The 11,991-nt window shown below is 25.5% G+C and overlaps 7 protein-coding genes across 7 annotated transcripts; 4 read left to right on the top strand and 3 right to left on the bottom strand.

Moving 5' to 3' along the window:
- Positions 1 to 12: 12 nt before the first annotated feature.
- On the bottom strand, positions 13 to 597 carry DICPUDRAFT_81580 (uncharacterized protein; the record flags this gene model as incomplete). The annotated part of the gene is made up of 1 exon (XM_003290837.1): positions 13 to 597. One exon carries the CDS (start codon positions 595 to 597, stop codon positions 13 to 15), a length of 585 nt encoding a protein of 194 aa, XP_003290885.1.
- A 356-nt stretch (positions 598 to 953) lies between these two features.
- Positions 954 to 1,330, top strand: DICPUDRAFT_155411 (uncharacterized protein; the record flags this gene model as incomplete). Its single annotated transcript, XM_003290823.1, has 2 exons — positions 954 to 972; positions 1,176 to 1,330. The coding sequence occupies 2 exons, from the start codon at positions 954 to 956 to the stop codon at positions 1,328 to 1,330; spliced, it is 174 nt and encodes a 57-aa protein (XP_003290871.1).
- Positions 1,331 to 1,810: 480 nt separating this feature from the next.
- On the top strand, positions 1,811 to 2,728 carry DICPUDRAFT_38177 (uncharacterized protein; the record flags this gene model as incomplete). The annotated part of the gene is made up of 1 exon (XM_003290824.1): positions 1,811 to 2,728. One exon carries the CDS (start codon positions 1,811 to 1,813, stop codon positions 2,726 to 2,728), a length of 918 nt encoding a protein of 305 aa, XP_003290872.1.
- A 678-nt stretch (positions 2,729 to 3,406) lies between these two features.
- On the top strand, positions 3,407 to 8,996 carry DICPUDRAFT_81582 (uncharacterized protein; the record flags this gene model as incomplete). Its single annotated transcript, XM_003290825.1, has 6 exons — positions 3,407 to 3,458; positions 3,544 to 4,176; positions 4,261 to 4,527; positions 4,649 to 5,145; positions 5,209 to 8,107; positions 8,188 to 8,996. The coding sequence occupies 6 exons, from the start codon at positions 3,407 to 3,409 to the stop codon at positions 8,994 to 8,996; spliced, it is 5,157 nt and encodes a 1,718-aa protein (XP_003290873.1).
- Positions 8,997 to 9,887: 891 nt separating this feature from the next.
- On the top strand, positions 9,888 to 10,172 carry DICPUDRAFT_155413 (uncharacterized protein; the record flags this gene model as incomplete). Its single annotated transcript, XM_003290826.1, has 1 exon — positions 9,888 to 10,172. The coding sequence occupies one exon, from the start codon at positions 9,888 to 9,890 to the stop codon at positions 10,170 to 10,172; it is 285 nt and encodes a 94-aa protein (XP_003290874.1).
- A 520-nt stretch (positions 10,173 to 10,692) lies between these two features.
- DICPUDRAFT_155414 (uncharacterized protein) lies at positions 10,693 to 11,295 on the bottom strand (the record flags this gene model as incomplete). The annotated part of the gene is made up of 1 exon (XM_003290838.1): positions 10,693 to 11,295. The coding sequence occupies one exon, from the start codon at positions 11,293 to 11,295 to the stop codon at positions 10,693 to 10,695; it is 603 nt and encodes a 200-aa protein (XP_003290886.1).
- Positions 11,296 to 11,537: 242 nt separating this feature from the next.
- Positions 11,538 to 11,978, bottom strand: DICPUDRAFT_155415 (uncharacterized protein; the record flags this gene model as incomplete). Its single annotated transcript, XM_003290839.1, has 1 exon — positions 11,538 to 11,978. The coding sequence occupies one exon, from the start codon at positions 11,976 to 11,978 to the stop codon at positions 11,538 to 11,540; it is 441 nt and encodes a 146-aa protein (XP_003290887.1).
- Positions 11,979 to 11,991: the final 13 nt, after the last annotated feature.

Below are 11,991 nucleotides of genomic sequence, written 5' to 3' on the forward strand. Positions count from 1 at the left end.
CGAGATGTTGTTCTAACAGGTACTAATGGACTGAGGGGCTAATCTTAAATGGCTATAAAATGGATGTTTGCAAATGGCTTGATACAATGAATATATAAAATTGGGGTTGGTATATACATTTTGATTATAAAACAATGTAACTTGTTCTATATTTTCAAGGCAAACTTCTTCAAATTTTATTTTTGTTTCTAAATTTTCAACTACATTTTTTTTTTTATAAAATGTAATATTTTTCCTTTTATATTGATTTTCGTCACTATCGATTCCAATAGAATCATCTTTGTCACTATCGCTATCTATAAAAATTAAGTTTTTATTTGCTCTTGTTCTTCTTATAGGTATATTTGGTTCTGAGGTTTTTTTGTCTGATAAATATATTTCTATGGCTCTTGTTGATACTTCATCTAAAGTGGACCAAGGTAACATTGCACCTCTATGTGCACAATATGCTTTTACCTTTTTCTTTAAAATTGGGTCATTGCTTATAATAGCAGTTATACCCTTGTAAGTTAATTCGATATTATCTTCAATGAATTGGCTAATTTCTTCATCTATTTCCTTTTCTGTTAAATTTGATTCTGAACTATTTTGTGACATTTATTATTTTAAAGTTTCAATATTTATTATTTATTATTTATTATTTATTATTTATTATTTATTATTTATTATTTATTATTTATTTATTATTTATTATTTATCATTTATTATTTATTATTTATTATTTATTATTATGATTAATTTGTTTATTATTTATTATTTATTATTTATTATTTATTATTTATTATTTAAAGGTTTGTTAATAATCATAAATTTGAATTTTTAAAATTAAAAATATTAAAATTGTGAAAAAAAAATTTTGGTTTTGTTTGAAAAAAAAAAAATTTGTTTTTTTAAAATTTTTTTTTTTATAAGTTTGTTTTATTTGTATATTTGTTTATTGTTTTATATTTATAATGAAAATTCAACCAGTAAGTAAATTACCTTTTTTGTCTTTTATTTTTTATTTTTTATTTTTATTTTTATTTTTTTTATTAATTAATTTTATTAGAAAGAAATAGGCGCCCTTTTAAAATCCACAATAAGGAAAAATGAAAAAATAAAGTGTAAAAACCAAAACACACTCACAAACACACAAATAAAATAATATTTTACTAATTATTTTTTATTATTTGCAGTTTCCGAAGATTCAATTTTATTAACATGTGATCTTTTGGATTGTTTAATTAATGAAGCTATATCGAGAATGCATCAAATTGCAATGGACGGAGAGGAACTTAATTTATCACATTTAGAAAAAATACTTCCTCAATTACTCTTAGATTTTTTTTAAACGTAAATGTAGGTCATTTTAAGAATTTATTATTAAATTTCTGTGGTAATATTAAAAAATAAAAAAGTTAAAAAAATTAAAAAAATTAAAAAAAATAAATAAATAAAAAAAAAAAAAAAAAAAAAAAAAAAAAAAAAAAAAATTTGGAAACCAAATTTCAATATTTTTTTGGTAAGGGGATTTTTTTTTTAATATGGGAAGTGAAAAAAACAAAAAATAAAAATAGCTAAAAGTAAGTATGGGACAGAAATAGAACCATAATTTGGTTTTTTTTAAAACTAATAATTATTTAATGAATCTTTGTTTTTTTTTTAACGTGTACCAAAAATATTATTTTTTATTTTAAAAAAAACTATAAAAATAAATTTTTTTTTTTTTTTTTTATATTTCAAACAACAAATACTAATTTTTAATATATATAATTTTTTACTTTTATTTTATTTTTTATTCAATTATTAAAAAACTTTCAAATTAAAAAAAATGTCACAAAAGAAACTTATTTCAGTTATTGCTACTCGTTCACAAGGTGGTTCAGTCATCAAGTCATTATTAAATGCAGGTAATTTTAAAGTTCGTGCCCTTTTAAGAAATCCAGACTCTGAACAATCAAAAGAGTTAGGTTCTCTTGGTGCTGAAATTGTAAAGTGTGATATTGGTACCGACTCAAAAGAAGCCATTGAAAAAGCTATTGCTGGCAGTGATGGTCTTTATTTAGTTACAGTATTCTGGAACTATATGGGCAAAGAATCTGAAGTTGGTAAAAAAGCAGTCGATGCAGCTTTAGCAGCCAAAATTGGTCATCTTGTTTTTAGTAGTCTTGCCCCAGCTAACAAAATCTCTGGAGGACGTTACCACGTCCCACATTTTGATGAAAAGAATGCTGTCGAAGAGTATGCTAGAGAACTTTCAAAGAAACACCCAGAGTTTAAATCATCATTTGTCTATGCTCCATTCTATATGCAAAACTTTAATACCTTTTTCAAAGTTCAAAAAGGTGCTGATAATGAATACTCTTTATCACTCCCAGTCGATCCAAGTTCCAAATTCCCATTAGATATGGCCGATATTGATGATATTGGTCCAATTGTAAAAGGTATTTTCTCTAATCCAACCAAATATGCTGGATTAAGTGTTCCATTTTCTGGCTCAGCTCTTACTGGTGATGAAATTGCCCAAGCTATTTCCAAAAATTCTGGCAAACCAGTTAAATTCAACTATGTCCCAACTGATATTTTTGCTAAAGCCCCATTCCCAGGTGCCTCTGAAATGGCTGAAATGTTTGCTTATTACAACGAATTTGGTGCCTTTGACAAGTTAAACAAAGATTTAGGTAAAGAATTAACAACTTTAACCACATTTGACCAATTTTTACAAAAAAACCCAATTCAATTCAATTAATGTATAATTTTGTATTAAAATAAAAAAATAAAAAAAAAACATTTAAAATATGTTATTTATTTATTCATTTTTTAGTAATTAAATTATGTTTTAATAAATATATTAGAAAAGTTTAAAATAAAAAAATATTTGAAAATAATGGGTTAAATACGTTTAATAAATTTTGGATTAAAGATATTTTAAAATATCTTAAAATTTTTTTCAATTTTATAATTACCATTAATTTTTTCGCAATGTAAGTATAAATGAAAAATTTTTTATTGCACATAAAAGTAATAAAATCCAAACAAAAAACAAGAGGACTATTCGACCCATTTTAAAAATTGGATAAAATTTTATCCAATTTTTAAAATAAAACAATTTTTTATTTTATTTATTTTTTTGGTTTATTTTTTAATTTAAAATGCGTTTTTCGTTAAACAAAATAAAATTATTCATTTATACAAACTAAAAATTTCCAAAGATATTTTTTTTTAATTTTTATAAAACTTTTTTTTTTTATTTTTTATTTTTTTTTTTTTTTTTTTATTTTTTACAGTTATAAAAAAGATATTAATAGGATTACACGAATTTTTTATTTTGTTTTTTTATTTTATATACAATATTTTTTTTTTTATTTTTTCAAAAAAATTTATATTTTATTTCTTTTTTTTTTTTTTTTTTTTTTTAGATAAAAAAATGAAAATAAATAAAAATGTATTATTAATAGTGTTTATATATTTACTAAATTGTAAGATAGGCTATGGAGTGGAATATTCAACAACATAAATGTTTACACTATTAATTTTTTTTTTTATTATTTTTTTTAATTTTAGGCATAAATGCATTCAATATAAAATCAAGCACAATTATTGAAAAAAATACAAATGTTTTAGGTGTGGAGTTTGATTATGCTTTAATGGATTTGGAGTTTGATAGAGAAGTTTACAGGGTTAGAAATGTACCATGTGGAAACTACGATTGTCAATTACCAATAGTTAATGGTATTGACTGTTCATGCGATTATGCAGACCCAAATAAATGTGGAAAAGAATTGGATCCATCATGCAACAGAGTATGTAATACTACAACCAGTCAAGGTTATAATATATGTGAAGATTATGAATGGACACAAATCGAAGGTAACAAACCAACCAATTTTCAATCTAGTGATGTCATTTATCTTCGTTATAAATCAAATTCAACTATTTGCGAAGGTCTTAGAATTGAGGCATCTCAAAATCAAGGAAGATTTCATATGATTATAACAAATTTAGAAGCTATTTCAGGTAGAATCACACCCAATGTTAATCCAGATTCATTTATTCAACCAGCTTTTTGCCCATCTGATAATGGCAAATTAGGTGATGATAATCAAAATCTTGATGTTTGGAATCTTGATACTTATTTTATAACAATTGTACCAGACTCCTCTTTTATAGACATTAATATAACAATCATTTCAAAAGGTGTGGTCATAATTATATTTTAATATAAAATTTAACAAATCATTTTTTACTAATTTTCAAATTATTATTTTAAAAATACTATAGAAATTCCACCAGTTTCAGATTTACCCACCCAAACTTGTGCAAATATAACAATTGATCACGAATGTATTGTTGATGGTATACCAGTTTCTAATAAAGCAATTGTTGATGGTGAAAAATTTTTTTATACTTTTCTTGTCGAAAAAGCAGCAATTTATTCATTTTCAGCACCATCAATCAGCCAAGATATAGATTTCTTTATTTCTGATAGTCCAAGTATTATGTATCCAGATTATGATAGCTCTGCAAAATGGGATTGTTCAAATGAAAGTAAAGTATAAAACAACTATATAAGAATAATTTTATAATTTTATAATTAAAATAAGCAAAAATTTATAATAGTTAAAATGGTTTATAAAAATAGCATCCTAATATTTTATTTTAATTTTAGATGATGATTATATAACTTTATCTTTAAAACCAAATAGTGATGGTACACCAAAAGTATTGTATATTGGTGTTACAGCATTTTATGCATCAGAATTTACATTTACAGTTACAAGTTTAGGATATCAAGAATTGGTACCAATTTATGAAAATTTTCCAAGAGGTGGAGCATTTGCACTTTTAGGTTCATCTAGATTAATTTTACCAAATAATAGTATTTATAGATGTAATTTTTGGTTTCTTTGTGTATATTTTACTATTTTATTCCCATTTCAAGAGAGTTTCCCAGTTTGGCCAATTCCAACCAACTTTGCAGATGATTATAGATTCAATCAAATAACTTTTTATAGCGAAGATAATGTTCCTGCCTCATCACACTATTCTTCAGCATTTTTATTATCAACTACAGAAGGTGATTTCCAACAATTAAATAAAGAGTTTAACGATCTGGTAAATTCATCAATTGAATTTTTAAGTGTTTTAGTCGATGAACATGGCGAGGTAAGTTATTTTTTTATTTATTAATTTTTTTCTAAAATAAAAATTAATTTTAATCAATTTTAGCCATTGGAAGGTATATTCAGTTTTACATTAAAAAATTTAACATGCGACCATATGGAGTTTAATAAAGTTTTAGAGAAAATGGATCAAGAGGAGGGAATGCTTTATAATAATACAGATTTTGGTGTAGTAAATTCAATTATTTTTAGTATTGATACATTAACTCTTTCAAATTCATGGACAGCCTGTAGCCAAAGAGCTAATAGTTACTTACAAACCACTGATAAATTAGTCAATAAAAGTTTATCAATTTGTTCCTATTCCCCAACTGACCCAGAATATGATTTGGATCCATGCTGTAATGTTACTCTTTCATTTTTCCAATGTTGCCAACCCAAGAATATCCAAGTAAATGTATCAGAATTTATCGATGTACATAAAGACCTAATTAGTGATCAGTGCTTTAGTACAGACTGCACAGAATCAGTATTAAGAGAATATTATTCTAGTTTATCAGTTGTTGGTGAATGTGATGTACCTGCCTTTGTTTCAACCAAATCTGCCTTAGAAATGAGAATTATCTTAAGAGAATGTAAAGAAAACATTAAATTAAAGAAATGTACTCAAGATTCAGATTGCTCAGAGTATGGAAGTGATACGGTTTGCGAGCTTTTTACAAGAACTTGTATGGTACCACCGGAACAATTGGATCTTATCTATTTAAGTTGTGTTTTCGATAGACTACCAGCTGTTTATACTTATACCTTTTTAAATGCACATGGTTTACAATATAATGAAACAATGATAGAAGATATTTTAAATGTTGCATCAATGGAAGATTGTACCTATGTTTCTGGTTTCAGCTATCGTTCAACCTATTCTTATTACTCTGGAGATGTTAGCCAAGACAGAGATTTTACCTGTTATGCAACCAAAGATTGTTTGGATCTTTCTTGCCAAACTACTCACGATGTTTGTTTTGATGGCCAAGTTGGTAATTGGTTTATGGAAAAATCAGATTCTCTAGATACTTGTGCTGATTTTGGTTTTTGTCCAGTAGGGGAATTCTGCAATGGAGTTCCAGAAAGCAGTGTTCAATGTGAAGATGCCTGTAACCTTCATACAGAATATTGTGGTTATTGTTCAAGTAACTCTTCAGATTGTTTTTATTTCAAGGAGGCCACTACAAAAACAACATGTCAAAATAAAGATGCTTGTCTTTTACCAAATGGCGAATATCAATTTGGTATTACTGCCACTGCTTGTGAAGCCAAAGGTGAATGTAGTGTTCCATGTGATAGGAAATGTGTCGGTAATGGTTTCAAATATTGTGCAATTCTTGGTAAAGACTCTGAAGATTACCCAGTATATTTCGACCAAGCTGCGTGTACTGCTATAACTGGGGCCATTTGGAATAGTACTCTTGAGATATGTTATATGAACACCACTAAAACTGAAGCTGCATGCAAAGCAGGCAACAAACCAGAATCCTCAATGTTTTACATTTGGACTGACTGTGAATCATTGCCAAATGATGAGTGTTATGATGTGGCTTATGGAACATGCCATTTACAAGATATTAAATGCACGACCAAGGCTCAATGTGAAAAAGCAGGTTCATGTAGTGACTCATATTTCTTTAATCCAGAAAATACACCAGAATACCCACTTAATCTAGGAAAATGTGTTAGAGGTCATTTTGTTTATAAGAGTGGTTTCTTTATTCCAAGTTGCGATTGTTATGCTCAAAAAGATTCACCAATGGGTTGCTTCTCTTACTATCCACAATTTTACAGAAAATCTACATGTCTAACACCAGAAAACCAAGAATTGGGTTATAGTTGGTGGTCACCAGCTAAGACACAAGAAACATGTGAAGCTAAGAAGGGTTGTAAAATTTTAGATACTTCAACTTATAATCTTCCATACAATTTTAGATTTAATAATATGACTGAGGAGGAATGCTCAGGCTGTGGTCAAGATTCATTTAATTCGTGGGAAAATTTATTCAAATGGACAGGTGGTGTTTGGCAGCAAGGTATACCTGTTAAAGCACAATGGAGAGAAAATAAATACATTAAATCTGGTGTGGTAAAGAATGTTTTAGATTATCAATATCTTTTTGCAAAATTGGGAAACTCTGTAAATACTCATATTGCCGATCTTTATCGTTCAGAAGTACTATGTAGAATGGAGCGTGTAGAAGGTAACCTTCGTTCAATTAGTTGCAGTTGCTCAGATTATGGTTCACCAGAATGTTTCTCTTCATCATCCCTACTTTTGGGTCAAACTAAACCATGCTCAGGTGAAAACTCCACTTATTCATTCTCTTATGGTGAACTTTTATTCTATGGCAATTCAGTTCAATTAGGTTGTACTTCAGTATTGGTTTCACAAGTTTCACAACAACTTTATAAATCAACTACTGCTCAAACTCTTTCATCAAATTTTGTATCTTATAAAAAACCAAATAATTATGGTGTAATGAACGATCAAAACGCTATTATTGGTACAATTTTAGGGGATGGTGTTACAATTAATACACAAGGTGTTTCAATTCTATCAATTTGCCTTCAATATAATGGTACCAAATATTCAAATGAATACAAAGTTTATGATTTTGCAATGGCATCTTCTTCAACACCTCTAAGACCAATGGAGTTAGAAACCTTTACAGTTTTAACAACAGATGGTGTTCGATTACTTTGTGGTAACATAACAAATTTCACTGAGGATAAATCATTCTTCCCAATTATTCGTTTCGAAAGCTATATAGATGAAAGTAAAGAATATTTTGATAAAACAGCTCAAGGTCTTATTTATACATTGGCTGTTATTTTCTTATTAACCTCGCTATGGGGCATATTCCAAATTACCATGGTATTTGTTAAAAAGTATAAAGGTATTGAACAAATTAGATTGGTACACTTTTTAATTTTAATTGTAACATTATTTATTTTGGGTAAGTACTTCTATTTAAATTATGTTTTTATATTTACATATATTAATATTTAATTTTTTTATTTTTTTTTAAAATTATAGTCAGAACCATTTATTTCTTTATTATCCCATCCGGTGTTTTACAAAATAATTCAGTTGGTGATTATGTTTTAGTTGTATTACCAACATTTATTTATTTTACAGCTTTTACAATTATTATTTCATTATGGTATATGATTGTTAGCTCCAAAGATTCAGGAAAAACTTTATTAAAGAGATTGAAAGCAATCATTTTGTGGACCAATGTAGTATTATATCTTTTATTTATTATAATTGTCTTGGTATTTAATTATACCGAAGATAACCCACGAAATGATTGTGGCTCAAGAATTGTAATTGATGTATCAAGTACTACCGCCCAACGTGTTGTTAGTATTGTATATGCAGTCATTCAAGCTTTAATCTCATTAGTAATTGGTGCAGCTTTTATTTATTTAGGTGGTACATTATTTAGATCAATGAGACAAGTTAAATCAAATCAAGGTGGCCCAGACTCTAATTCGAATCAACACCAAAAGAAAATATTTATTGTTACCTTTACCTGTAGTATTGGCTTTGTTATACACTGTGTTTTCGTTTTGATTTTAGTAGGTGCCAATCCATCAAATATTGTATTTAGTTTCCTTGGTTTAATTATAACCGAAATTATTCCATCTCTTTCAATCTTTTACTGTTATAACCAAGGTCATTTCAGTGGTCTTAAACAATCTACCAACACTGTTAATTTAAGCTATGTCACTCCAAATAAAGAAAATTTCTCAAAACATAAAAATTCAACTGTGACAGATTCAAATTTCTATTCAACCTCAACAAATCAATCAAAAAATTATTCATCAAATAGTTCAATTTAAAATAATATATATATAAAAAATTCATTGTAAATTTTTTTTCTCATAAATAATAAATAAAATAATTTAATAAAATATAATTATAATTATAATTATAAATAATAATAATAATTAATAATTAAAAAATAAAAACAGTAATAATAAAAATAATAATAATTTATTTTTTTTAATTTCATTAATTAAAAATGTGAATAAAAATAAATAAAAAAAAAATTCAAATTATTTTTTTCTTTTTTTTGTTTTTCTTTTTATATTATTTAATTTATACTTTAAAGAGTTTTGGTTATTCACCCCTAATATTAATTATGTTAAAAAGCTTAATCAATATTTAACACTACATAAAAATAAACGTTTATTTCTATTTTTATAGTAGCTTAAGATTTATATGGTGATGGAGAAAAAAAATTTGTTGCTGTGTTTTAATTTTTATTGTTTTTAATTTTTTTTTTTTTACTATTTTAATTTGAAAAAAAAAAGGTTTAAAAAAAGTATAAGTGTGGGTGTGCAGAAATGTATAAATTTTTTAGTGTGTTTTGATTAGTGGTAGTTATTAAATGGGTTATTGATATCCAAAAAAAAAAAAACAACTAAGTTTTTTTTATTTTAAAAAAAAACACACAAAACCCAATATGGTTAATGAAAATTAAATAATTTAATAATTTAAAAATTATTTTTTTTTTTTTTTTTTTTTTTTGTTTTTGATTTGAATAAATAGTAAAGAATTTTTCAGTAGAAAGAAAACAAAATACTTTTAAATTTAAAAGATTTATTAAATTAAAAAAAAAACTATTAACTTTTTATTAGATTTAGAAAAATTCTATCTTTTTTTTTTAAAATAGCAAAGAAACAATGGAAATGGTCAAAATCAATAAATTATTTCTTTTAAAAGAAAAAATGAACCAATCCTTCCTTATCAAAGAAGATTACATGTGCCTCAATAACTTAATTTCTTTAAAAAATGAAAATGGTGCTCATCACGAAAATTACGATACCTACTTGCAATATTTAGAGAAAAGATGCGACTTTTTATTCAAATATTACTTTGATAAAAATTGTAAATATTATAATCGAATCGACTACTATATGTTACAAATTGGGGAAGATGTCATGGAGTATTTTTATAATTCAAGTAATTCTGATACTCACTCCGAGGGTAGCTCAAATGAAGATTTAAATTAAAAAATAAAATAAAGAAAAAAAATGTATATATAAAATTAAAATAGTAAATAAAAAATAAATTCTCCATAAGTGGGATTTAAATTATTTCTTTTAACAAAATTAATTTAATATCAATAATTAAAAAAAAAAACTTTCTTTTGATATTATACCTATCTTATTTATATGGTTTTTGAAAGGAAAATAAAAAAAATTAAAAATTTTTAAAAAAAAAAATAGGGTCATATTGCAGAATAATTTAAAAAAATTAAAAATTTATATAAAATTATAAATCTTTTTTAAAAAAAACATAATAAAATATCTATTTAACGAAATACAAAACATCACATTTGTATAATGAAAAAAAAGAAATAGAAATTAAAAAGTATATTCCAAAATAATCAATCTATTTTAATATCATACTAGAACCTCATAAAAAAAAGAAAAAATATTATTTAACTATTTGTTTTAATTTATTTATATGTTTATTTTTGGTTTACTAAAGCCAAAAAAAAGTTCAAACACTATAATTAATATTTTATTATTATAATAATTTAATGAAATCGAAAGTTTGAACATCATTGGTATTGGTAATTGATTTGAATGAAATAACTAAATTACCGGATTCAAATGACCATAACCAATATCCATTTTGAGTAGCATTGTGCTTAATAACAATAGTACGATTTGAGGTGGCTTCTTGTACAGCTTCTAATACCATTTCATCAGCACAACGTTTAGCGAGATTGGCTGCAACTTTTTCGACAACACCTGCAAAAATATGACCAAAACTATTTTTTAAATCATCAGCAACATGTGGATAAACGGCTTCTAATGATGATTGATCAATGGTCCAATCAGCATCTGATTTCATAGCTTTTTTAACAGCTGCTAAATTGGCATCCATTTTAGCTTGGTTTTCTTTAATATTCAAACGAGTCATTAAAGAGTAGGTGCCTTGTGATGGAAGAAGAGTTTCTAATTTAGCAGTAAATACATCATTAGTGTTGCAGATTTTTGGACGGAATGAGACGACACAGTTTCCATCAGCGAATGAATATTGCCAGTATGATGGTAATTTTTCATCAGCAGCTACAAAAACAATTTTCTTATTTGGAACAGCAGCTAAGAAAGCTTCTTTTACCATTTCATTCTTGCTTACTTTAGTATCGATATTTTTTAATGAAATGTATTGATTGCTTGTAGGCGTTTGAATTTGGGTTTAAATGGACCTATTTAAAAACCTTATTACAAAGAATAAACTAATACCCCAATGCTTGATTTGTGTCTTAAAACTAATTATTATATATAATTTCTATTTACAAAGATATTTATTTACATTTTATTTATTATTATTATTATATTATTATATTATTATATTATTATGTATTATATTTTAAATAATTTATTATAGTTTTTAATAAATTCTCTATTTTTTTTAATATTTGAACGTGTTACAATAGAGATTTTGGTGATGATTGGCTTTGATTTTGGTTTTGGCTTTTGTGAGGATACCGATGATGTATTATTATCACCGCAGTTATTTGTTTGTGGTTCTTCTTTGACATTGTAATTAAAGTTGTTTAAAATTGGATTTATTTTACTTGAACGTGTAATGATAGCAATTTTAGTAGGAATTAATGTGGTTACATTTGGCTCTTTTTTAATTTTTGGAATATCTTTGGATTTTAAAACCTTTTTTCTAATATTCATATTATTTGATGTTTTTCTACAATTTGATGAACCATAAAGAACTTGGTTTAAATTGCATAATTGAACTCTATTTCTTTTTTGTAAGTGACTTGATCTTCTAGTAATAATTCTAACCATTTTTGATTTAATA

The sequence above is a fragment of the Dictyostelium purpureum genome (assembly GCF_000190715.1).
Source record: "Dictyostelium purpureum unplaced genomic scaffold DICPUscaffold_246, whole genome shotgun sequence".
In the NCBI taxonomy this organism is placed as follows: domain Eukaryota; phylum Evosea; class Eumycetozoa; order Dictyosteliales; family Dictyosteliaceae; genus Dictyostelium; species Dictyostelium purpureum.